This window comes from Pelodiscus sinensis, chromosome 5 (genome assembly GCF_049634645.1).
Source record: "Pelodiscus sinensis isolate JC-2024 chromosome 5, ASM4963464v1, whole genome shotgun sequence".
NCBI classification, from domain to species: domain Eukaryota; kingdom Metazoa; phylum Chordata; order Testudines; family Trionychidae; genus Pelodiscus; species Pelodiscus sinensis.
Genome location: NC_134715.1, coordinates 32218953 through 32246664, shown reverse-complemented (window position 1 = coordinate 32246664; position 27712 = coordinate 32218953). Strand labels below are relative to the sequence as shown.

The window sequence follows — 27712 nt, the reverse complement described above, 5'->3', positions numbered from 1 at the left end:
GGGGGGGGGCAAAGCAGAGCCAAGCCGCGGAGTGCGCGATCAGCTGACAGCCCAGACGGTCTGGACTGTCAGCTGGCAGCATGCTCCACGGCTTGGCTCTGCTTTCCCCCCCCCCCCCCCCCCATCCCCCTGGTCTGCAGACCAGGAAGGGGGGGGGGGAGCAAAGCAGAGGAAAGCCGCGGAGCACGCGGGCAGCGGACAGCCACGGCGCGTCTGAGCTGTCCCGCTGCCCCCGTGCTCCGTGGCTTTGCTCCAGACACTTGTGGTACAGCAGCTGGGGCGCTGCCAGTTGGTCCTGTAGCGCCGCTCTGGGCGCTACTGGACCAACCCGGCAGCACCCCAGCTGTTCTGCCCCAGGCTCCTGATTCAGCCACTGCTGGTCAGATTCAGCAGCGGCTGAATCAGGACGCCTGGGGCAGAGCAGCTTGGGTGCTGCTGGGTTGGTCCAGTAGCGCCGAGGAGCGGCGGCGCTACTGGACCAACCCAGCAGCACCCAAGCTGCTCTGCCCCAGGCATCCCCAAGTCAGCCGCTGCTGAAACTGACCAGTGGCTGACTTCAGGAAGCCCCTGCTCCGGGCTTCCTGGAATCAGCCGCTGGTCAGTTTCAGCAGCGGCTGACTTGGGGATGCCTGGGGTTCTTAAGTTGAATCTGTATGCAAGTCAGAACTGGCGTCCAGATTCAGCCGCTGTTGAAACTGATCAGTTTCAGCAGCGGCTGAATCTGGACGCCAGTTCCGACTTACATACAGATTCAACTTAAGAACAAACCTACAGTCCCTATCTTGTACGTAACCCGGGGACTGCCTGTATCCACGATAGAACCATCTACGAAGAAACTGAAAGTTCTGCCTTTAGAATAGGGTTTGAATAATGCGCAGCAAAAAAGGTCGCCCTGGGACCACACATTGAATAGAGAGAAAATGAATGAGCACTGTCTACTCCGTGCATTGATGGGAGCTGGAGTCTTCTGAGAGAGAAATAGCATATATTTGCATAGAATAACAGAACTGGAAGGAACCTCGGGTGGTCAAGTCCAGTCTCCTGCATAATTAAACACTGTCATAGTGTGTGTATATCTAGCTATATTTGTATCTATATCTATAAAAAGAGCATAAGATTGCACAGGAAAACTTCATTCCCGTATTTCCTAATTTTGGAGTTCTTAACTTACCTTCAGGTATTTTAACATACTTTGTGTGGAGTATGGTCTAGATTCTCTGTATGTGATGCACAGCTAGTGCTTGAAAGCAAATCACAAATGCAATATCAATTTAATGTGAATGCCAAGCATAAGTTCATAATGTTGTTTTTCTCCAGACTGATGCACTTTTTTGTAAACTCTCATGACATGTGTTTCTGCTGTGAAATGACTGAAAACGTGTTATATACCTATTTTTACGCCTATAAATATTTTGTGTTCCAAAATATTCTTCATTGTGGGGGGAAAAAAACATTTAAAGGAGGAATGTAATACTGTAGTAACTTACACAGAGCAGGGCATTTTAATGCAAATAAATTACATTGCCATTAATTTTCTGCATTTTCCCTGTAACTCACGTAGGTATTTATATCTGAATAAGGATTTTCTCACTGTACTGTACACTCTTCCCTTTACTTAATCTCGGAATGAAATCAATATCCTGTGCTTATGACCAGGATACAGGTTTTATACAGACAAAGTTTACCTAATATTGCTTTGGAAAAAGGCTCTGAAGGTTTCCTAAGTGCTGTGTCAAAACTAAACTTTATTCTAAAAGGGGTTTACCTTTTTTACCTGTTTAGGAACAGATGTATAATGCTGGTTTCAGTCTTGAACATTTTTCCCAACTTCCTCCTTTCTCAAGAGCAGACTAAGTCCACTGAACCTCACTGCTGTTAATGCACATTTTTATGCACATTATTGTTATTTAATTAACAGATGCATAATTTATACAAATGAGATCTTTAGGAAGCCAAATGAATATATGAAATGTAAGTTTGCTGGGAGGAAATGGTCAGCAAAAGGAGACATACTAAAAGCAAATAGGTACAGCTTTTTGCCTTTTGACAGTAAAGCACTGTGTTTGCTAGACTGAATGGTAAACCTGATTTTTCTGGAAAGAAGAATTATCTGCATATTTTATTCTTGATGTACTGCTTTTACAGCCTGGTGAAGCAGTTTAGTGCAGACATTGTTCCAGCCAGTGGAATTCAGAATGCACAGCATGTGTCAAAAAACTCTCCTCTTATAGCAATATTGGTCCTTCCTCAGATTGCCATTTCATTTCAGTAATTGCAAAGCTGAAAATCCTATTCAGTGTGCACCTTTTGCAAATAAGGTTTACTCTGAGGCCATATGCCTCCCCGTCGATATTCTTTTACTGTTTGCATCTATATATTTAGTTCATTATCACATATTTTACTACTAAGAAATAAAGTAATTCTAAACCTGACAAATTGTACATATTACAAGTAGTAGAGACAAAAGCCATTGCCAAAAGGCTGCTGTCAAAGAGACTAAGGGTAACATTAGCAGAAAGCAGCTGCTGATATCCTCTACCCGAAATGATCCTATATTGTTCTCCTAAATGCTGCTAGATTACTCCTAACTGGTAAACGGGCAGTGTTTGGTAACTTGATTTATATGTAATAGGTTCTCTGTGTGGAAACAAAATTAAAAACACTGATGTTGTTGTACCAAATAAAAGCAAGCAGGATCTTATGAGGGGGATAAGGCAAAAAGCCACATTTATTGTAAAGATAATAATAAAAAAATAAAGAAAAGATAGAAGCAAACAACGTTGTTTAACTACTTAACCCTTATAAATATAAACATTCATTTATCCATTCATTCAGGTTCTGTGTATTTGTTATAGTTACCAGCCTGGAAGTTGCTTGTGACAGAATACTGGCCAGGTACTCTGTACACAAGTGATGGTATTGGGGAGTGAAGTCCTGATCAGATGCGCATCTGAAGCTCCTGGTAGGCTTGCAGCAGAACCTTGGACTCTGATTCCATCGTTTTTTAGTACAGTTCTTATAGGAAATTTTTCCTATGCCAGTCAATGGAAATTGCTGCATCATGCTGATGTCTTCAGGGTGGCTGCCAGGTGCTCACCAGTGATCTCATCGGGTGGACCTTCAGTACTTGGTTTTCTCCACTTGACACCTTTTGGTTGCACTGGCACCTGACACCTTCTTCAGCCCTTTGTTGCTGTATTCTCAGGCTGGTACCTCTCAGAACCATTCACTCATCATCCAAGCACTCTCTCTCTTACTTACATTCCTTAATTAATGTTTCCCATACAATATTTTTGTATAATAATAACTTTACATATATCAGAGTTGTAGTTACAAAAAGTTTCTGGGTGGTATTGCTTAAAACATTCTCTGAGTGCTGAATAAAGTTACAATGTTTTAAAGAGAACAGGCCTCAATTAAGTAACAATGCCCTTAGTCAATTACAGGGCTTGGCTCCCATAGCAGAGTTAGTGGCTTGACAATGCATTGTTACAATGTATCTCTGCAATATCAATTTCAAGCAGCCCCTTGCACAATTGAGCATGCCCTGGAGCATGGGGAGGGGGGGGGGGGCGCTGTTTCTGGCTACATAGGATTATATTCTTAACAGTTCTAAGTTACATGACCTAATACATTATATTCTAAAGGGGCAATAATAATAAATCTAAACATTTAACAATCTTAACAAATAATAATAATAATAATAATAATAATAAGAATTAATAATAAATCTAAAACACTTTAAGTTGTGGGGAACAAATTATGGGGAGTCACTTCCATTTGGGGGAATCATTTTCAGTACATTAATATGTTATCCCTACAATGTCACACATTTTGTCTCTTGGAAAGTCAAATTCAGTTTTTCCCACCCATGTGAAATGTTATTGCTGGCAGTTTGTGGGCACAGTCAGAATGCTGGAGTACAGGTATAGAGATTTTAGTTTCTTGGAGGGTTATCTCTTCTCTCAACTGACAAGTATTTTTTGGAGGGGAGGGGTTAACCCTTTTATTAATGTATTTTTAGAAGCTTGTCTCTACTGTAATTGTACCTGCTGTTTTTGTGCAGTATATTGGGTGTATAATGGAAAGGGTATCTCAGAAAATTATAGGTACCAGGTGGACTAGGACAGTTGATCATTATACACGTCAACTAGTTCTTTGAATTCCATAACTATAACATGCTAGGATGGTACAGAAAGAGAGTCCAATTCTGCTATTACATGAATGCAAATGCACATGAATTCTATTCACGTTAAAGTCAAAGACACTGTCTTACATAGACAGACAAGCCTTCTGCAAAGTACAGAGCCTGTGTGTGTTATATAAGGGACCAGATAATAGCTTAAGGGGCCTGCAACTCATCTGAGTGAAATGACTGGCTGTGTGTGTTTCAGTTTGTGGTCCTCTTTAAAAAGACTGGATTACAACATGTATTGATAGGTTTGTCTAGTTTCAAGATACGTTTTGTGAAATAGTCTGTCAGAGAATTATAGAGAGTTAGAGAGTAACAAAAGAAAACAAATCCTGCAAGCTGAAGAGGCAGGTTGACTGAGAGGTCTCTTAAAAGCTGGGAGCAATATGCGTTTCATTGTTGTTTTTATTGAGGATGGATTTATTTTTATTTTTACTTTCAAACTAGAAATAACTTTTTAGGAGTGCAATTAAATCTACTGATTACATGAAACATTACACCATTTGCAGCCATTATAATTCTAAATGCACTTTGGTGACTTGTTTACAAAAATAAAGGAGAGAAAATATTTTGCAATATTTTAGAGTCCACAAAAATGTTCCTTCTCTGTTTTAGTGTGGAAACTATGTACTTGGCTTTTTTAAATTATCTCAGATTGTGGCATTAGAGTCATACTCCACCCCTTCCTTCCTTTTTCTGAATGGTTCTTTTTAGACTGTGGGATTAAATACTACTTAATCTTGATAAATTCCTTTAAGATTGTAGCCTGCCCTTGATACTGACATGGGGTCGAGTAGGGCCCTTTTTATGAATGGAAAAAGGTACCGTTTTCACACTGTGATAATTCACTTAGAATTACTCTTACAGACAGATTAGATTCACTATTTGGACATAGAGTTTCCTTGTTCCCTTGTATGCCTTACTATGAGTCACGCTTTCATCTGAACCATTTTGGCGTAAGCTTGCATGTGATGCTTTATTCTAGTTTTAAAAAATGAGAGAGTTTTTCTGTCTAATTTTGTATTATAGCCTTTCTGTCTATAAAGCTACATATTTAAGTATAAAATTGTAAAAAAATAAAAAAACAAAAATCTTGTATTCTGCTACATGAAACAGTACCCCAGTAGCTACTTTACTGTAATTCACTAATTGAGATTTTAATTGCAAAAAAAAAGTCATGAATTCAAAGGGACTACTCTCCCAAGCATATCTCCTCTTGTATTTATACAGAAATATGAAGGACTCCTTGTAAATAGGGCTGCATCTCCTTGTTATGTGTATTAATGTAACATAATGATGTGCCCCACTTATTTATTTTTTTATGTTGACTGTTCAAGGATTTAGACCTGTTGGTGGCAGTGTGTTTCTGGATATTTTTCTGTACCGGTCTTGGTATAGGAATTGTCTTTTATCATGGATAAAGAATGGAATTTTTATTCTCTTCACAGCATGTCAGAAAATAATATTGACTATTTTGTGATTGCTGCTAGTGGAGATACTGTTCCAAACCTGTTCCTCTCAATAGATATAGCTTTCATGGGGAAGTGCTTCAACAGACCTAGGACTGAAGAGAAACACTTACAAATGCATGCTTGCTACGACTACACAGGTATTCACTAGTGCATACTAACGGATTTAAGGCTGGAGACATGAGCATCCTTCTCCTGAGTTCACTTTTGTTCCATTGAAACCCCATGACTTAAACTAGTCATTAATGATTTACTCTAATGTAAGTCAGAGGAGGATCACGCTCTTGCGTGGGTAAGTTGCGTATTGTTTAAAACACTTGTCCTTCTCTGTCTCCTACATGCATTTTTATGCATGTACATGTGCGCATGCAGGGTGTTCTAGATTGAATGTGGGACAATATGCAAAGAAATATCAGGGCACTGAAATTACTTTTTTATTCCATTCCACCTCATATACATATGTTCACATGCATATACATGAACATTTATTTTGAAGTCATCCTTCACGTACGTAGCTCTTTTAAGTTTCCTTCAGCCGCCTCACTTTTCTTTTCAGGGCTGTGTGTACCCATATTCAGAATATGTAGCTGCATAGAGCACCCCAGAATTTGGAGCACCACTGGGTCTTAATGTCCACCCACCTGCCTCTTCCTATCCCTGTTGTTCTGTGGCTCTGCTTCTTCCAGAGAAGATCTAATTAATTTAAAAGTGGAAAAAGTGTTTTTTGTTGGGTTTTTTGACGGTGCACAGTTTTCAAGTTTTTTATGTTTATAGTATTCACATTATAGTTAATTTGAAGCAGCAAAGAGATTAGAGCTGGTAAAAAAAATTGGAGGAAAAGTATTTTCAACTGTCATTTTTCAAAATGATTTTTTAAAAATTAACATACAGTACTCAAAATGTTAACTTAATGAAAAATAATCTATATTTTCAAAATTTACCAAAACCCTATTGTAGACATCATTAAAATGGTTATAGAAGAGTTTAATTTACAGAAAACTGTTTCTAGTAAATGAAGTTCAGTAACGAATTTGATATTTTTGAGATTTTCAAAAAGAGTACTGAAAATTTAAAAAACCTGAAACACTTCAGAACCTTCAAAATTAAAACAACTTTTTTTATTAAATTTGATTTTTGTATATATATATTTTGATCATTTGTAATAGAGGCAGATGATTACTTTTCTGTTGCATGTTGCCTTTGAGTGTGAGATGGGAGAGGTGGGTAGATGCAGAGAAACATTACATAGGGCAATCTTAGGAAGGAGAAATGGAAGGGGAACTGAGTGGAAGGGGAGTCAAGTTTTATCTGACTTCCTTATGACTTGTCTGCTAACATGCAATTCCCCTATTTTATCAGTGATTCCCAGATAAATAAAATCTGTGATGTCCTTAGTGGACTTAATGAAGTTTTCTGCTTTTCTATTCTTTTTTTTCTTTTTAGCTCAGAGGCTCTACCGGCAGTCCCCGGGTTACGTACAAGATAGGGACTGTAGGTTTGTTCTTAAGTTGAATCTGTATGTAAGTCGGAACTGGCGTCCAGATTCAGCCGCTGCTGAAACTGACCAGCAGCTGACTACAGGAAGCCCGAGGCAGAGTTTCTCTGCTCCGGGCTTCCTGGAATCAGCGGCTGATCAGTTTCAACAGCGGCTGAATCTGGACGCCTCGGACAGAGCAGCTGGGGCGCTGCTGGGTAGGTCCCCACAGCACTGCACCTCGGCGCTGCGGGGACCAACCCTGCAGCAACCCAGCTGCTCTACCCCTGCCTCGGGCTTCAGCAGCGGCTGACTCATCAGTTTCAGCAGCGGCTGACTTGGGGACGTCTGGGGCAGAGCAGCTGGGGCGCTGCTGGGTTGTTCCAGTAGCGCCGAGAGCGACGCTGCGGGACCAATCGGCAGCGCCCCAGCTGCTGTACCGCAGGTGTCCCCGAGAAAAGCCTGGTCTGCTGGGTGGGGGGAGGGGGCGCACTAGCTGTCCCCCCCCCCCCCCCCCAGCAGACCAGGGAGACGCGGAGCAAAGCTGCGGAGGACCCGGGCGGGGGGACCACCCAGACGCGCCGTGATCCCGCCGCCCGGGTCCTCCACGGCTTTGCTCCGCGTCTCCCTGGTCTGCTGGGGGGGGCCCCCAGCAGACCAGGGAGACACGGAGGACCCAGGTGGCGGGACCGCGGCGGGTCTTGGTTCCACCGCCCGCGTCTCCCTGGTCTGCTGGGGGAGGGGGGACACAGCTAGTGCGTCTCCCCCCCCCCCCCCCCCAGCAGACCAGGCTTTTCTTGGGGACGCCTGCGGTAGAACAGTTGGGGCGCTGCCGATTGGTCCCGCAGCGCCGCTTTCGGCGCTACTGGACCAACCCGGCAGCACCCCAGCTGCTCTGCCCCAGGCGTCCTGATTCAGCCGCTGCTGGTCAGTTTCAGCAGCGGCTGAATCAGGACGCTTGGGGCAGATCAGCTGGGGTGCCGGGTTGGTCCAGTAGCACTGGGGGCCCCCAGCAGACCAGGGAGACGCGGAGGACCCGGGCGGGGGCAGACCAGGCAGACCCGGGCCCCCAGCAGACCAGGGAGACGCGGAGCAAAGCCGCGGAGGACCCGGGCGGCGGGACCGCACCGCGGTCCCTCCGTCCGTGTCCTGCGGGGCGAGAAAAGCCGGGTTCGTAAGTACGCATCCAACGTAAGTGGGATCCGCGTAACCCGGGGACTGCCTGTGCTAATGAAATAAACATTAAGATCATTTAGCACCTGCATGTAACAATGGGAGGGGGGGGGAAAGCATGAACAAGCAAGCCATCTTTCCATATTAGTGAGGCAGATGAGTTCAAATCCTATTAACTCTGCCAGTGTCAATGAGGGTATGGTACCTGAATGGAAACAGCTGAATCACTTGAAGCTTCTTTTATATTCATCAATTAGATCCTTTTTCATAGAGTCCAGTGTGTGTTCTGTTGTAAAACAGAATACACTTGTTGGCATATAGTTGTTACATTCACAAACAACATTGCTGTAGAATTTCAAGAGGAAGAGCTATTGTGAGAGTCTGTGGAAGACAGACAAGTACAAAAAAAGACTGGCTTGCCTGAAGTAAATGTCTAAACCTTCATGTCGCTGCAGTAAGAAAAAAAGGTCATGGACAAATGTAAAGCTATACAGCCATAGAGATTTGAAGGCTATTTTCCCCCCTTAGATCTGTCAATGACAGCTATTTTCAAGTGTAAGCCAGGAGGGGGGAAAAAAGTGAATATTCATTTTATTAAGATTTTTATTGGTGTTAATAATTTGAAAGCCTGCCTTTTCCTATTAGACTTGTTGATATGTATAGCTTTTCGAAGCAATAACATTCTGTACATGAGGTAAATGTGATCTCATAAATTATCACAACAAAAACAATATAAGTAGCTACTTTAATATTAGGAAATGTTAGGAATTTACTTATGGATTATATAATTCATTGCATTGAATACAAATGCCCTCAAACTGGAAAATGAAAAACTGCTATCTGCCATTGCTCTCAAGGTAAAATTGAAATAATTTGTCTTTGTGCAAAGCCTCCCCTCTTGTTCCCACATATGCACTCTGACGAAAAGATGCACATGATGTGCATGCACATGACAACTTTGTATGATGCTAATACTGTTTTATTTTCAAAGTAAATGTTAAATTTATCATCATTGTAACGTGCTCTTCAGAAAGTTATATGTGAAGGAAAGGAACAGAAAAGAGATCATTTGCATGTGCAGACTGCATTGGGAACAGAACAGTCAAATCAAACCCAGTGTAAAGAAGTAACTTGTGACAGATGCCTGCTTAGAAAGTAGATGCTGTCTACTGCTACATAAGTGTTACTTATGTATGCCTAAATTGACTCTTCATTAGAGGGAAACAGACACAGCATTTCCATTTTTCAAGCCTATATGTCTAAAAGAACCTTAAAGTATTTTCTATATGATAGTAATATATTCATAGACATTGGCTTTTGTGTGGGTTTTTTTTTTTTTTAAATCTAGAAGGTAATTTTCAATTTCTTTGCTGCTACCAATCCCCTACTTTGTAAAGTTATTCGGGGAAAAGTGTTGAATCACTGACCTCCATGTTATCATGTTAAACTCATCCCCTCTCCCTGGTTACTGATTCCTTGGTAATTATCAAATACACACCACAAGATTATGAAAATTAAGCCAAATTTAGTACCTTTACTAACACTAGTGACTATTGTTAAAGTAAAAAAGGGAAGGAATAAGATTTATGTATTTAATATATACATGTATACTCTTAAAACAAGTACTTTTTTATTAAAAAAGTCAATGTCAATAAATACTGTGTGGTCTTTCTCTAAATCAGTGGTTCTCAACCAGGGGTACAGACAGGTTTTCCAATATGTACATCAGTTCATCTTGATATTTGCCTACATTTACAACAGGCTACGTAAAAAGAACTAGCCGTCAATACAAACTAAAATTTCATACAATGACTTTATACTGCACTACATGCTATACACTGAAATGTAAGTACAGTATTTATATTCCAATAGATTTTAATTTGTGTTTATATGGTAAAAGTGAATTGAGCATTTTTTCAGGTATAGTGTGCTGTGACACTTGTATTTTTATGTCTGATTTCGTAAGTGAAGTGAAACTTGGGGTGCACAAGACAGATCCAACACTTGAAGGTGGTGCAGTCGTCTGGAAAGGTCCTGCTCTAAATGAACAATAAATATTATCTTTAATTGGGAAATCAATTAGTCAACTTACTTTTCTTGATATTAGGGAGGAGTTGTGGAAAGGTGACCAAGTTCTAACCGCACAGTATACATCCACTATAGCCAAGAAGCACAACTTTTTGGCTTTCAGCCATGTTAACTGCAGTGGTGCACATCAGCCCAGTTTGATATGCCATGCTGTACTGAGCCTCATTAGTTATCTAAATAGAGAGCCCTGGATGTCAGGACTGCTGTTACTGAATTCCAGGGAGACCCAGTGGAATCATTCCTTTAATGTTACCAGCATGGAGCCAATGTTCCAAATCAATCACAGTGCCTGTCTCTAATTTTGTATGGTTTCCACAAAATATAGGACCTGCTGCTGCTCTCACTCAATCAATAATAATAATGACCCCTGTGTTCAGGATTTGACTTTTAACTTATGGTATTACATGTGATTACTCTGTTTTCCCTGCACTCACTGGCATTGGAGCAGTTTGTATAGTGGGGCTGCAGAATGCCATTGAACAAAACTGTAAATCTTCTGTCTGATGGAAACCGCTTTAAGACAAGGGGTGCCACTGCACCCCCGGTACTTCTGATTTCAGTTCCTCTGCTGGCAATTCATCCTGCTGCCCTGTGGAAGCACAGGCCACTGCATAGTTTTTTCTGCCCAAAGATTTAACATTAGAGAGCGTTTCAGTTGGGAGGCACGTGACCCACAATTTCTCAAGAAAAAACAGTTAACAAGCAGTATTTGAAATAGTTGTGACTGTTGTTGCTGATGAGATACAATCTTCAACTCCCATAACTAGTGATACCTACTAATTAGCGAACGAACAGGTAACCAGTTAAACAGCACTCTGTCCTGAGCAGCCCTGCCCATGGCACGCCACTGGCAGTGAACACTCTAGCCCAGCCAGGAGCTGGCAACCCTGCAGATCTGGCAGCTGAGTCTCCCAGTTAACCATGTAACTGGTAGAAATTTGATCATTTACACAGTTCATTTTTTTTAACATCCCTACTATTAATCTTCTCTAGGGGTACGTCTACACAGCAGGGCTTAACTCAATAAACTACACAAATTGAGCTACATCAATAGCTTATTTTGAAAGTGGGAGTGTCTACACAGTACTTACTTCGAAATAGAGCACTCTTTCTCTGACTTCCCTTGCTCCTCATACAGTGTGGATTACGGGAGTTGGAGTAAAAAGTCTTCCCCCTTGACAGTATTTCAACATTTCAAAATAACTGCCTGCTGTGTAGACACGAACTAAGTTTTTTCAAAATGCTGCTGCTGTGTAGACATACCCAAATCTACAGTGATATAGGGAACATGTGGTGCGGATCCAAAATGTTTGCCACGGTCTTGAGAGCCAGATTCTCACAGTGGACAGTTCTTATCCCTGCATCTTTTAGCTGTTGATTTCTCCCTGACTCTCCAACTTCCCCTTTGGGTGATGACTATGGATATTTCCTGCCATTAAGGCATCTTACATAACTTTACAAAGGTGACTGAGAATGTTTAGCAACAGCTATACCCATGACCTCTGTCTCCTGCAAGGGAGTATCCTGCCTTGCTCTGGTAAAACTGTAGAGACAGATTCCTTGAAACAAAAGCAAGAAATTATGGGTACGTCTAGACTACATGCCTCTGGCGACAGAGGCATGTAGATTAGGCTACCGGACATAGTAAAATGAAGCGGCGATTTAAATAATCGCCGCTTCATTTAAATTTACAGCTGATCAGCTGTTTGTCGGCTCAGCGCGGCAGCCATGTAAATTTAAATGAAGCGGCGATTATTTAAATCGCCTCTTCATTTTACTATGTCCGGTAGCCTAATCTACATGCCTCTGTCGACAGAGGCATGTAGTCTAGACGTACCCTATGTGTCCACCCTACTTTGTCTTCCCTTCCCCAACTAAATCGGGCAGGAAATGCATGTGGGTTAGTGTTCCACTTCCAAAGTGACTGAATAACCATTTATAGATGAATCATAGAGAAAAGATAAATTATTTTAGCCCAATTCACTTCTTAAACAAAACTAATTTAGTAACTAATAAATCAGAAAAGACAGCTGTTTCAGCATGAAAAGTGTACCCAGTTTTCAGAGAGCTTCCATAAAATCCCAGTGTAGTAGGTATTCTTACCATAGCCGCTTTATTAAAAAGCGAGCATGGATTGGTTGGTTTATGATACAGGGAAAATGAGTTTATTTCTTTCCATGACTGTTGTGGATTCAGCATTAGGGACAGAACTGGAACATAATCCTGGGAAACACTCCCACTCCTTCTGCCACATACTCACGACTGACTCCACCCTCTGCACTTAACAGATCCTGCTGACATCCATGCCTCTGTCATTGCTATGGGAAGTGAAGAAACAATTCTGTGTTGTATAGGCATTGCTGCTGAAGTCCTCCTGTGTCACCACAATGTGATGTTCAAAGTTGTTATGTTTCAGTTTGAGTGCAGAGCAAATGAGTAAGGTGGAGGGTTATGCATAGTCCTCCACACTGAAAGGTAATAAGTCTCAGCCCTCCAGCATCCCCTTATTTTCATCCACAAATAAGGATGAAATAGGAATAAGGAGAAGTATGTCTGAGGGGAGTGGTTTGTGTGAACTTTACTATGGGGCACTGATTATTATCAATAGATGTAATATTGGGGTATTGCCTAGCTGCTCCTGGGATCAGGGCCTTCTTGAGCTGGACGCTGTCTGCAACATAGATATGCAGTCCCTGCTCCCTAGCTATGTGTTTCCCTCCTAGACCTGGGAGGTCCAATCCATATCTGGAAGCTAGTTTCAACCTTACATATATAATCTCATGCCTGGTATGTGGGGGTATGTCTACACTACCACCCTAGTTCGAACTAGGATGGTTAATGTAGGCAACCGAAGTTGCAAATGAAGCCCAGGATTTAAATATCCCGAGCTTCATTTGCATCTTTCCGGGCGCCGCCATTTTTAAAGCCCCGGTAGTTCGGACTCTGTGCCCGCGGCTACACGCGGCATGGAGTAGGTAGTTCGAATTAGGCTTTCTAACTCATGGAGCGAGGAGTAACGGTAGTTCGAATTAGAAAGCATAATTCGAACTACCTACTCCGTGCCGCGTGTAGCCGCGGGCACGGAGTCCGAACTACCGGGGCTTTAAAAATGGCGGCGCCCGGCAAGATGCAAATGAAGCTCGGGATATTTAAATCCTGGGCTTCATTTGCAACTTCGGTTGCCTACATTAATCACCCTAGTTCGAACTAGGGTGGTAGTGTAGACATACCTTGGTGTATTTCCTTTCTTCATGGTGCTTTGCAGTAATTTGAGTTTTTCTGTATTGAAGTTCTAAGAAATCATTAAACAGAAGATCCTAATATTACTAAGCTAATATTTTAGATATGGGATGCCTTAATTTTTCTCTGTATAAATTGATTTTAGAAATCAGCCTTAACTATTTTTGCAGTTGTTGATTGGCACTTTGGAGAGTTGATTTCACCAGGTATTCCTGTATAAGGCAGTTGGATGTTTTTTACAGTAATACAAAATTTCAGTGAAGCAGCCAATATGTAAACAGAGGATCATGGTTCAAGTTTATGTAATTGCATCAGAAATGTAACCAGAACTTCATAACCATACGCCCCTGATCGGAAAGCTTATATCCGTGCGTGGTTGCCCAGGCCCCTCTCAGCTATACATACTTGAGAGGAAAGAAGAAATTAATGTTAACTGTTCTGGTTTTTATCGTCCTATCAATGGTCAATTACACTGCTAACGATGAAGGTTTTCTAAGGCGGTCTACACTGCGGGTGTTTTGTGGAAGAGGAAAGGCAAATGGAGCGCTCATTTGCATATATTCTTCCTATCGTTTTTGCGGAAGAGGTTTTTGCGATAAAAAGCCCTGTGTAGACAGGTCCATTTGTCAGAGGGAAAACACCCTTTTGCGCAAGAGCCTGTAAACAGGCTCTTGTGCAAAAGATTTTTTTTCTTACAAATGGCCCCATCTACACAGGCTTTTTATTGCAAAAAGGACTGGAAGATATGCAAATGAGAGTATGAGATGCAAATGAGTGCTCTATTTGCATTTCCATTTCTACAAAATACCCGCATTGTAGACGTAGCCTGAGAGTCTAATTCTTTTAAAGGGAAGGAATGCAGGAATTTTGACTATTTTTATTTTTCTTCCTTTTGTTTTTCTACTTCATGTCACTAGCTGTGGTTGCCTGTATCAGCAAATATGTAGCCATTCCCCCTTTATCTTCAGTTTTGATTAGAGCAAGCAACTTTTTGGTATACTTTTAAAATTAAAAGCTGCTTGATTAAAAGCTTTTTCTTGTATTTTTGGTTTGAATCTAAAAGAATTGTTCTAGTGAGGCACAAGATCCAAGGATGTTTCGTTTTCATCTTACAATGAAAATTAAACCTTTTTTCTTTACTCCTCCCCTCCCCCCCCCCAAAAAAAACCCAGGAATATATGTAACAAGAACTACCGGAGCGAGTTAAAATATGAAAATATTATCAAATATCTTTGTGTCTTAGCAACCAATACAAATATCTGGAGAGTAGGAGACTAAAAGAAATAAGAAATATGCAAACTAAATGTGAATATAATGTGATTCCTACAGTTTTTGCTGCAATCTGTGATCTGGAATAATTCTGCATATGAAATAGATTGTGCTCCAGAATCCCTAATGTTACCCCCAGAAAATGGGGGCTTTATCCCAATCAGCAAATAGATACAAGAAATAAAAATACCATTTTCAACAACCTTCTCCTTCAAAGGGGATTTTACTACAGGGTACTGGCTGAGCAGTTGATTTCTGTCTCTCAGCTAACTGCTTTGTTGCACTGAATAAATAATGTACAGCTTAAAGCTGCTTAGCCACAAGTAACTACTACAGTAATGTGGAAATAAATACTGCCGTTTTGTAGAATTCAGCTCCCCCTACTTGTTTACTTTTTCACATAATAAAATACAGTTAGGCTGTGCAAATAAAAATGCAGTTCAGTGTGCTTAAAATAATGGATTCTAAACCAACTTAATACAAGTTCTTTATATTCCACTACTGCTTAAATAGGCTTGTCTCTGCAATGCAATAGTCTGCACTAGAGGGGTATAAATTCTAGTAAGCACTGCCTGTGTGGACACTGCTGGTGGACGTTAAAAGTTCCCAAAGTGCATTAATGTGTTTCCCAGGACTACGTTATTGTATACTTTTAGTTTGTGCTAGCAGGGTCCATGCAGATCAGGTAATGCTCACCATGCTATCATGTACTGGAGTTTACGCCCTTCTAGTGCAGTCTATTGCAACATGGAGACAAGCCCAGAGTGTGTGCTATAAAGGCTTCACTTGATTCATATGCTATAATTAAAGATGACTTCTTAGGAGACTTGACATTGTGGAATCACCTCATAAGCATAGATCACTGGAGGCAAGGTTTTTAAAAAAAAAATACATCTATAACTCGACTTCTTGCTAGGAGTCCTTTTAGGTTCTGTTCAGATGGGCAAACTGTGAGGTGGTATTTTGTGATGGAATGAGCAGCAGCAAGTGAAAGTGAGTAGGCATCTTATAAAATTTAAAACAGATTATTCTACCGTAGTATGTAACAGAGTATCAGTCGCTTCAAGATTTCTGTTGAATGTGTTGGCAAGAGACCAATTAAGGAAACAGTGTGACGAAGGCAGCATATCTTAGGACTTCAGTTTCATTTAGCACTGCAACTGGCGGGAGTGGTGATGGGCGGAACTCGGCAAGAATGGGAGGGCTTGCCAAATTTGTAATTATTGCTTTCTGAGAAGCCAGTAAAGTCTCCTGATACAGTAAAGCTCGAATTGTCTGGCATGCAGTGGTCCTGCACTCCCAATAGTCCGGCACCAACTGGAACTCGGAAGTGCTCCGGCCAGCCGGAGAATTGGAGCTCCTCTGCGCCGCTTCCCCAAGTCCGCCACTGCCGCTGCTGAAACTGACGAGTGGTGGACTTGGGGAAGCTGCAGAGCAGCTGGGGTTCTGCAAGGGTGCTGAGCAGGGGGGTGAGGGGCGGCGCTGCGGAACCAACCCGGCAGCACCCCAGCTGCTCTGCTCTGTACCACTTCCCCAAGTCCGCCGCTGGTCAGTTTCAGCAGCGGCGGAGCAGAGCAGCTGGGGTGCTGCCGGGTTGGTCCCTCAGTGCTGCCCCTCGCCCTCCTGCTTGGGGATAACTACTGCAGTCTGGGGGGTGGGGAGCCTGCAGCTCCCCTCCCCTCCTGGAAACTCTCGGCGGGGGCACAGGGCTTCCCCCGCCTTCCTGCAAAACAGCGGAGGGTTCGCCCCTCGCCATGCCGTTCCCTGCCCAGCCCCTGGACACAGTGCAGGTCCCGGCAGACCCATCACAACCTCCCCGCCAGAGTACCTCCCGATACTCCGGCATAGCCAATAATCTGGCACCACCTAGGTCTCAAAGGTGCTGGATTATCAGAAGTCTACTGTATTTAGGGCTGTAATTCTGGAGTGCACTGCTGCTTCACTTGCCACCAGCTGGGGGAATGGCAGCTCAGGAAACTGCTCACCTGGAGACTTTCCCTGTTGCTCCTGTTAACCAGAATCCAGGTCAGATGCCCTCAGCCCGTTCTTGCACCCAATTCCTGACTAGATCTGAAACTCCTCCCCCTCCTTGCTTCTCCCCCTCCCCCCGGCATTCCCAACCTGCTTCTACACCCTACCTCCCATGCAGACCCTGCACCTCTACCCTGTTCTGCACCCATTTTGTCATCTTGGGGGCTGGCTGATGGTCTGCCAAAGGTTTGGGTTAAGCAGAGTGGTCTGTGGGCCAAAAAGTTTGACCACTGTCCTAGAACATACTTGATATATCATTGTTCGTGTGTGTTTTGGATGAATTTGTGTGTCCTTGCTCTAGTGGGTTTTTTGTTAAATGGTTGGATTTGAACTCTTTTTTTAATTTTTAAAGAACTCTGGAAAAAAAATATTTTTTGTTCTTTTTCTATATGAATTTTTGTCCTATGTCAGTTTCTACCACAAGTATGCAAATATTATTGCAGCCATTACATGTTCATAGTTTATGTATTTTCCAGAACAGCAATATTTATAGATTAGATTCATCCCTGATGTAAGCGGTTACAACTCCTTGAAATAAATAGGGTTGCATGTGCTTTATATTACCTGTGAATTTAGCTGGGAAAGTATTGCATTGTACCACAAAAAAGGGGATAATGGTTATATCCATAACAATTTACTTTTTTGCCACTTCTGATTGTTCTGGCCCTAATGAATCATTTGTTTTCACAGAGTTACTGGAGGTGAACTGTTTGAAGATATAGTTGCAAGGGAATACTACAGTGAAGCAGATGCTAGGTAAGTGCTTGATTTCTAGAATGTTAACTGTTTTGTCACATTTTAACAATTACCTTTAGTTATACTAGTATGTTTACTTGTTTTCATATTTACTTATGGTTTTTGGCATCAGAACAGAGCAATTCACTCTTCATTTATAATTCCCATTAAGGCTCTATTAGATTTGAAAGATGGCTATGGTCTACTGACTTAAGCTCAGTTTGGGTCATGGTAAATTTCCCACTTACTTCAATAGAGCCATGATGTCACCTCTGGTTTCATAATCTGATTGTGGCACCCACCATATCTTTAGTGAAGACACTTTCTTCCTCAGTTTTCCCATCTGTAGAATGGAAATAAAACTTTAATGTGACAATGCTGCTAACACACATCGATTTTTGAAAATACTACATATTAAATTAGTGTTCTAAATCCAAAAGACTTTTCCTTCTTTTGAGATGCCTGTTTTTATTACCAAGCAATAGTAGCTACTGTATATCTCATAGTCAGTGCTCACACTGTGGAGTTGCAGTATTGTAACTACTTATTGGGGGGGAAAAAAGCTGAAATGTAACATGATTCTTTAGAGGTAGTGGTGTCCAGAGATACTGTATCCTTTTTTCCAATTCAATGTTCTGCTGGACTCATAACATTTCTAAATCTGCAAACACTCTGGTCCACTAGGTTCCCAAATTCACCTTTTTCATATTGGTTCCATTGCCAAACTATGTGGGAAATCTCCTTTTCAAATAAATTTAACTAGATATTTTGCTTCTGTATATTTATAATACCCAAATCACAATAGTATAGCGATGCCATATAGTAATATAGTGGTAAGAGTTGTTCTTTTAGACCACCGTCATTGGATTTAAAATACATTTTGGGGATTGTCTTAAATAACAGTTCAAACATTCTGTCCTTTCAGTTTCATTTAGCAGACAGAGAAAATATTAGCAGTGTCTTAAGTGTGTATAACAAGTAGTAACCAGATGATTCAAAGGAAAATCTGGACTGGATGTTAAGAAACTTCCTGAAACTGAAATTGATTAGAATGAAAAATAATCTCCAAAGGAAAGTAGTGGAAATCTGTTCACTTGAGACATTTAAAACTAAGCTGAACAAAACAGACTGCAGGGGAGAAAACTGGATTAGTAGTTGTGGAGGGCTGACTGAATAATTTTTGTATACTCTAATTCCCTTAGTTCTCTGGAAACAGTTACCTTTTCTAATGTTGATGCCAAATCCCACAAAGTAGTTATGCTGTGTTTTTAAAGAAAAAAATACGGAGGTGATTATTCTGTTTTACAAGTTGTTATTACATGATGCAAAGGATGCATACATATATGTATTGTATTAAAAAGTGCAGTGTTTAGGCATGTTATGCATCTGTGTATGTGTGTGCGTGTGTCCTTAGAAATAGCTAATGATCTTTATAGATGCATGATCTACCATAAAAAATAGGTCTTGTTCCTGCAAACCCTTACCTAAGTAGTCCTTATTTGTGCAAGCTGTTTAATGTCAATACGACTACTTAAATGAGTTAGCGACTACTCACCTAAGAAAGGGTTTTCAGAATTGGGCTTTACTTGCTGATTTATGACTGTCCCTACCTACTGAATTTCATGGCAAAAAAACATTTAAAATAATCAGCATCAAATCCATGGCTCTTTGGCAAGTACAGTATGTATAGGCCCAGACTACTGAAACAAATAGAATTAAAAACTAGATCTTTTCATTGGCTCTAACTGTGATAAAATGTCTGAAAATCATTCCATTGTATAGGAGACCAGTTTGGGAGGAAGGTGCATTTGAAGGGAATGGAGGTCATTGGCACTGTACATGGGCCAAAAATTAAAATTCCATGTACAACTCCATGCTGCTAATTCCATATGTGAAGCATCTAAATAAAAGTGGTCTAATTTTTCCTGCAGTAACTTTTTCAGTGAGAATTATGGGTTCACTTATTAATTAGGAACCTATATTCATACACTGTTTTTTTGAAAATTTTGGTTCATGGCATTTAATGCTGATTTTCATTTTACATGTGGCTACTAACCAAACCATTGCTGTTACTGCTGTTTTAAATGAAAATGTATACCTCCTTATTGAATGATTTACATTTATTTACAATTAATACTTTCTACAAGAAACTGTTACATTCAAAATGATAAATGTTTTGCTTTTCCTTGTTCATTTTTTAAAACTCTTTACTTTTTTTTCTTCTGTATCTTTTAATTTTTGTTCATCTTATTTCAACGCTGGTGTTTTAATATTGATGTCAGACTATAAATTTTACATCAGAAACAACTAAGGATTTCACTGCCTTCCCAATTTTTTTCTGTTTTTATACATACTTATATACTTTAAATATATATACTTTAAATAAAAACCTCCATGCTGCCTGTTGAAAACACTACACAAATCGTTCTGTTTGGTGATATCACACTTTAGATGTTAAATGTCTTTTTTGTTTGTTTTGTTTTGGTTTTGATCTGGAAATATTTTTATATTCAATATTATTTTGTTCCAGTTCTATGTGCAATTAAGATTTGTCAGGAAATGTAAATCTGTTTTTGTTCCTTATACATTTTTTAAATTTTATTTTGTATTTAATGTGATTATGTGCCTTTAAAATGTTTTCCCTTCCATTCTGCCCTTGTATCTTTGCAGTCATTGTATACAGCAGATTCTAGAAAGTGTTAATCATTGTCACCTAAATGGCATAGTTCACAGAGACCTGAAGGTCAGTATCTGGTGCCCATAAATTGGATAAGAATTTTTTTTTTTTACTTTGAAAGGGCAGAGGGTGGGTTTGCTGAGATGAGATGTTCCCTTGCTTATCCTTCTCACCCTCAAAATGACTAAATGAATAAATAGTGCATGACGCCTCTTTCCAGTTTGCAAGTCTACAGGCCTGACATACATCATGGCAAAAGGGGAAATAGTTGCTTTAAGATTGAAATTTGGAACCTTCCAAGGTGTTGGATTTATCCCAACTACTTGCACATAGTTGGTGTGATACATATATTTTGGAAGGGATTTCATTAATTATTCTGTATTCTTCTGAAGTTGCACTTTGGCTGTGATGTATGTCAGCCTGCAGATTTAAACACCACTTCTGTTCTGAGACCATGGGTTGCAGTAGCAGAACAACTGGTTGCACATTGCTCCATTAGAGTATGACGAACCCTCAGGCAAGAGATGATGATTTCCAACTAAATTAAAGCATGAGAAGTTAATAATTTATCTAAAATGCATTGCTTATAGTAATTTTACATTAAGGGCTGCTATGATTTGTAATGCAACAGAGAGCTCTAAGGAAGTAAGGGAGGAAAAGGAACAAATAACACTAAATATTTAACTGTTGATGTTATAAACACATTTCAAGTATCAGTACTTTGTTGCATATTTTAAATATAGTAATCTCCAAAATAGCATATCGCTGTTAACAGGACTTCTGCATTAAACCAAGTGGAGTCCACATTGACCTTCCTTCTTCCAAACTCCCTGTACAGATCAAAATGGGTTAAAATAAGGTAAAGCCTTCACATTGCAAAATCCTGGTATTTCTGAGATAGTAGCTGCTCTTTGTGAGTGATGTGTGTACATTTCTGAAGGTTGTGTAAAAACATCTTCAGTTGTTTGCTAGTTTTGCACTTTAACCCAGTCTCGCTGAGGGTATACAGACAGTGAGTGTAAGCTTGGAACTAACACACGCCCCCTGGTGTTTGCATGCAGTCATTGCATTCAGCAGATCCTGGAGGCTGTGCTACACTGTCATCAGATGGGCGTAGTCCATCGGGACTTGAAGGTGAGTAATACTGTTGGAGCAGCTCTCACACCACACAGCTCCTAATTACTGATCAGCTGCAGATGTGCATGTGAAGGCAAAAGAAATGAGCATGTCTTTTTGCATAAACTTGCTTGTAGACTTTACCAAACTGGAGTATCTAATCTAATTGAACAGATTGTGGCTGTTTAATAGAAGTTCAATTTAGAAAACTAATTTCAATTGTTAAATTTGTCTGGTGAAATTGTAAATATTTTCCTTTCCCTCCTCAGTGGCAAAAATAGGAGTGAACCTATAAAATCCTTTCAACCTGCTCAGGGATTGTCATTATCCATACACTTGCTCGTGACAGACAAGAAAGGGGGAAAGATGGGGTTTTTTTTTTTTTTTTTTTTTTTTCAAAAATTTTTTTTTAATTTGAGCATGTCATGTAATAACCTAAACAGTATGTCACTCTGTCATCCTGCAGCTTGAGGGTGGTGAGGGGCAGCAGAACTAACATGACCACGACTTTCAAACCATTTTTAGAAAGAGCTACCGGAGAAGCTTGTTAATACATGTAAGCCATATGTCCTAGTAGTGAATGGCCATCCTGAAATTGGTGCTACCCAGGTCTAGCCTAGTCTACTTCATGTTGTAGTTGATGACTGTGCTACAGGCCACCTTTGTTTAAAGCCGTGTTTGCTACAGTTTTCTGTCCAGAATGTTCTTAAAGGGTAGATTTCTTCCCAGAGTGGTTTTTGTATTTAGAATAGAATTTTGGGGAAGAAGTTCCCTTTGCTAAAAGGAATATTACTCCATCTTAATCACTTAGGGTGCATCTACATAGTACCCTAAACTCGAAATAAGATACACAATTTGTGCTGTGCCAATTGCATATCTTATTTTGAATTACCTTATTTTGAAATTTGTTGTGTCTATGCCAAATTTCGAAATAATGTGCTATTTTGAGCCATCCTTTCTCTCTCGCGCAACGAGGTTTACTGGGATGGTGAAATAGCACATCCATTATTTCGAAAAATCACGGGGTACTATTTTGGGATACCTCCAGTATCTTGAAATAGTCGTGCAGTATAGACGTACCCTTAGATTTCTAAGGGTACGTCTAGAGTACAGGCTTTTGTCAACAGAGGCTTTGTCAACAAATACTGTCGACAAAGCTTCTGTCAACAAAGAGCATCTAGACTACATCCAGTTCTGTCAACAAAGCAAGCCACTTTGTCAACATGAGTGTAGATGCAAAGGACTGTGTAGATGCAATAACTCCTTCTGTCAACAGAACTCTGTCGACAAAAGGCGTTATTCCTCGTAGAATGAGGTTTACTGCCATCGACAAACTGCTGAGTTCTGTCGACGTTATGTCGACAGAACTCGGCGGTAGTGTAGACACAGGTATAGTTTTGTTGACAAAAGTTCACTTTTGTCGACAAAACCCTGTAGTCAAGACACACCCTTGATGACTGGAGATAGTTGAAACATCAAATACCTCTCACAATTGATACAAGTTGGAGATGGAACTAAAGAGTTGATGTGTTCTTTCCCCTTCCTACTCGTAGACAGCACATAGGGCAGTGGTCCCCAATGCGGTGCCCGTGGGCACCATGGTGCCCACTGGGGCATTTGTGTGCCCACTGAAACATCTGGGCTGCCTTCCCCCCGGCGTGCAGCACATGCGTGGTGCCGGCCCTGGCTGTGTGGCGCGTGGGCAGCCCCTGCCCATGGCGCATGGCACATGCGTGGTGCTGGCCCTGGGCTGTGGGCGCCCTCTACCCCTGGCACGTGGCACATGCGCAGTGCCAGCCCCGGGTTCAGGGCGCATGGGTGACCCCCACCCTTGGAAGTGTGGCACGTGAGCGGCCCCGCCCCCAGATGCCCGGCACGTGTGTGGCCCCGCCCCTGGGTGCCCAGCAGCCACAAAAGGTTGGGGACCACTGACATAGGGTATGTCTACACTCCAGTTAAATGGCTGGTTTGTGCCAGCTTATTTGGGTTCGTGGGGCTAGAGCTAATGCAGTGTAGATGCTTGGGCTGGAGCCCAGATTCTAGGAACCTGCATAGTGGCATGGTCCCAGAGCTCAGGCTGTCAGCAGAGACAAAATGTCTACACTGCAGGTAAATAGCCATGTGAGTTAACTTGCTTAGGTTAGCCACCAGTGTCTAATTGCAGTGATGTTATACCCATGGAGACAAGCTAAATAGCCTATACAAACACAGTTATTGACGTCTCATTCTTCATACAAAAGAAGAGAAGAACTAAACTCAGACAGTGCTCAGTCTCCAAGATTCCAGGTATAGTTAGTCTGTTTGTCAGACTGTTTGTCAGAAACTATCTGACAAACGGGTCTCCCTTAAAAAGCAGCATCTTTATAGTACAAAGCAGTTGTAGGTCTCACCCCATCCTTCGTTTGAGTATGCTCACTCTGTGTCTGTTTCCTCCCATACTGCCAACTTCCTTCCCCTTTGGTCGAGAAATTTTTTTATAGAGAGGTGGAATTTCCTTTCCAGATTGGGGTTTTCTATCATTGATGGTAGAGCCATAATCTGAATGTTGTCTTCTCCTCTCCTCATCTCTCACCATTAGGAAAGAGCTGTATAGTTACTTTATAGATTTCTTCATTATGCTAGGTAAATCTGAATAGTTATAATGCAGGAAAAACAGGAATCAGAAAAAGTAAAGGACATGATGAATTTCAAAAGAATAGACCTATTTGCTTTTATGGAACTCCTGTATTTCATATTTTGGATAGTATTACAATAACAAGTCTCTGTCCAGGCTTCAAATCCTGGTTAGCAGCTGAATAACACGTTTCAGCACGTGTTAAGTTAAATTTGACCAGCTGTTCTAAAGATGTCTGTTCCCACAGTGTATACGCTTCAGTGCATGGTTAAAGAAACTGGAGCGCCGCTATATACATTGAAAGGATAAGGAATGGTTGGTAATACCATTCATGAGTTCATATGAAGTGACATTTTCTTCAGAGGTGCATGACAAAAGAATGGTTGTTTATGTAACCCAACTGCCGACTATACCCCAGTCTATTTGTGTGTTGGGTGGGGGAGTTATTTGGGCAAATCCTGGAAGTGGCAGAGAGACTTTGTGCCTATTGCACTTTAGTTCTTAATTTTAATATAAATTTGTTTTCTAAACAAAAACTTGAGGAAACTGAAAAATCAGCCCTCTTCCACCCCCTGTGGGTGTGACTCGGTGAAGGGAATACATTACAGGGCCATATAGTGTTTTCCACAATTCTTTCCACCCAATGATCTGGCAAAACTCCAACTCCAGAGACAGTATGTGGAACTGGAGCTGCAGGAGATCAGACCTCTGGTGTTGGGGAGAAGGAAAATCTTGGTATTGTATGAGTTAGGAGGTAACTTTTCCTCAAACCCTATCCTGACAGCATGTTTGCAATGTCCTTTCCTATTTGATGTGAGGGGGGTGATCTGGCTTAATTTTGGGGAAATATCCTGTGTTTCTAGGGGTTTTTTTAATGCAGTTTAGCAGCTAGAAGTGGTGATCTGGCACTATGACCACCAGGAAGTGGTGAAATTCCATACACTATCAGTTCACAAACAGAAGTCCTAATTCAAACACATACCATTTCACAATGTGATCCCATTTGAAATAGGCTGTAAGTCTTTCCTCCCCCCTCTTTTTATATAATTAAATATATATTCCAAAATGTTTTGGAAGCCCTAGTATATTAATGAGTCTAGAACCCAGTCCAGAAAAAAGTGCTTTCATGGGATTTTTTAAATTGTTCATAGAAATACTTATTAGAGGCTGCCTTCTTTCACATCATTGACAACACTCTTGCGTGTAGGAATTTCAAGATCTAAGTTATATTGATACTAATAGCCAGCACCAATGTTTCTCTTGAGAAACTAAGATGATGAATAACCCCCACAGACTCCCATTGTGTGTTGGGGGGGGGGGGGGCGGAGAGGAGGAAATCAAGATCATGCTCCAATCTCTAAATATATTAAAATCTACACACAACCTTTCTGAATAAAGACCTTTCCACACACCAGCCATAAGCTCAGCTCAGTTAAAACAATTACTTGTAAAAAAATGAATAATCCTGCTTTTCTGCATGCATTACTGCAGCCAGATTTTCTTAGTGCAAGGTGCAACGTATTAGTTAGTTAGCAATTTGTTAGTTTCATGGGTAATGCACAGTATTGTGCTGTAAAAGCTCTGTTTCTCTCCAGTTATGCATAGATGTCTTAGTCATTTGAAGTTCATGCATGCAAAATATCTAGTGTGTTTCTTGTTGTTATCCTAAACTGGTGGCTGTGTGTTCTTTAAGGTCACAGTCCTGCACTGCCTGGAAGACTGTTGAACTTGTCAGAGGAATAAATGTGCTTCTGGCTTATTATCTTATGACCGTGATGTTTGTTTACAGTACTCTATTCCTATTTAATAGGGTGACAGTAGATTTTTAATTATATAAAAAGAGGGCGGAGGAAAGGCTTGCAGCCTATTTCAAATGGGATCACATTGTGAAATGGTATGTGTTTGAATTAGGACTTCTGTTTGTGAACAGATAGTGTATGGAATTTCACTGTGTTGGATTGTTAAAGATCACCACAAATAGGATAATCAATTACTTAAAATTGGTTACATAAGCAATGCATTCCAGGAATTTACAACTGAAAACCTCTCTGTCTGATTGAAAACCTCTAAGAATGTATTAGACCAGTGTTTTTAAAACTTTTTAAGACCAAGGAAGACCAAACAGTAATTTTGGGGGGGAACACAAAGGATTTTTTGTGAAGGAGGTGGGAGGTCAGAGAGAGAAAGTGTCAGGGGGAAAGTTATTGAGCAAATTAACAAGGTCGCCTGCCCTTTTAAGGGTGGCCATTTTGAATTCTGTTCTCTGCAGCACACCTCCAGCTGCCTGGCAGCACACCAGTGTGCCGTGGAACACAGTTTAATAAACACTGTATTAGACTGTACACTGAAATAGGTAGTGGAAAATGACATTGTGACATTGTTTTTATTAATATTTATAAAACATCAAAGTTAAACACTCCAAAATATTTTAAATTTTGGGGGCACTGATTTAAGTAGATGGAAATAATTCATGTGAAAAATAGATTAAATTTTACTCTGGGAAACCTTAATCTTTCTTTTAAATAAATATGATCAATTGTGTATTGATTTAATCTCGTATGTGTCACGGTTTTTAATGTAATAATTGATATGATCTAGCAGATGTGGAGTGAACAATTACATTGACTGGCTCATATCTCTTTTGCAAGCTTAGTGTTTCCATAACAAATATTGGGGGGGATGGGGGGGAACAAACCTGCCACAAAACTACAGCTATGTTATAGTTTTGGTTATTACTACTCCAATTTTCACATCATCCCTTTTTTTCAGTGCTCTAAAACAGTTGGGGGTAAATGGCATTTAACAAAAAGATGATTCTTTGCTAGGTTTTTGATTAATAAAAGTTTTATGTAACAGGGAAAAAAATAAACTTCTGAATAAGAATTTAGAGGAACCTGTTAAGAAGCCATTATTATTTATTAGCAGCAGCAGCATTTCAGTGCTTTAAAGGCCCTTTCCACGTTAGAGTCCCTTTGTGCTAAGCACTATACAAACATATGCTAAAAGACAGCCTCTAACACAAAAAGCCTACAGTCTTGGGCCCGCCTCGTTCTTACAAACATGTACACAATTAATTTTAAGCATGTGTATAGTGCCACTGAAATCAATGTAGTTGCTCTCATGCTTAAAATCATGACTTTTACTGTTACTACTATATGATACAAAGCACGTTTATAATGTTGCTGCAGACAATATGCTGATCTACAAAATCTCTTCATGCAGATCAGACCCAAACCTATATTCTTTCAGCATTTTTGCAGGTAAATTGTGATTGCCAGCTGTTACACATTGTCACAAAAGCTGGTGCCAAACACTAATTTGATCACGTAGGTCGCCATAATCTCTCCAGTAGATCTATACATCTCCTTTAGTCTTGCTGACATGCAGGATTGGGGAAGCAATTTGCAAGCCAAAAGGTCTTTCAGAATGCATAAATTTCTGTAATATTCAGGGGGAAATTAATGTTTTTTCTTCACTCTATAAGATAGGTACGACTGAAGAGTACAAAACTACCATTGACTACTATACTGGAAAATGTAAATGTTAAAAAAATTACTTACAGTGTGTTTTCATCTCATTTCCTCTTTCCTCCTTTCCCCTCTCCCTTTTGTTCTCTTTCTCCCTCTCTCTAAAT

The 27712-nt window shown here is 40.6% G+C and overlaps 1 protein-coding gene and 1 long non-coding RNA gene across 19 annotated transcripts in view; one reads left to right on the top strand and one right to left on the bottom strand.

Moving 5' to 3' along the window:
• CAMK2D (calcium/calmodulin dependent protein kinase II delta) overlaps positions 1-27712 on the top strand; it is a 260546-nt gene that overhangs the window by 161610 nt on the left and 71224 nt on the right. For 12 of the 18 annotated variants that reach the window (XM_025182684.2, XM_025182686.2, XM_025182696.2 and 9 more), the window contains exons 5-6: positions 17627-17692; positions 20342-20414. In XM_025182684.2, the coding sequence (XP_025038469.1) occupies positions 17627-17692; positions 20342-20414 (139 nt within the window). Of the gene's footprint in view, positions 1-17626; positions 17693-20341; positions 20415-21409; positions 21483-27712 lie in introns of all 18 variants that reach the window. The other 6 variants (XM_025182683.2, XM_025182685.2, XM_014571578.3 and 3 more) reach the window with 1 other exon arrangement.
• Positions 6058-27711, bottom strand: LOC112545147 (uncharacterized). Its single transcript, XR_003088578.2, has 4 exons — positions 27639-27711; positions 17920-18014; positions 8514-8594; positions 6058-6354 (listed from the first exon to the last, which is right to left on the bottom strand). It is a non-coding gene; the product is annotated as an uncharacterized LOC112545147 (long non-coding RNA).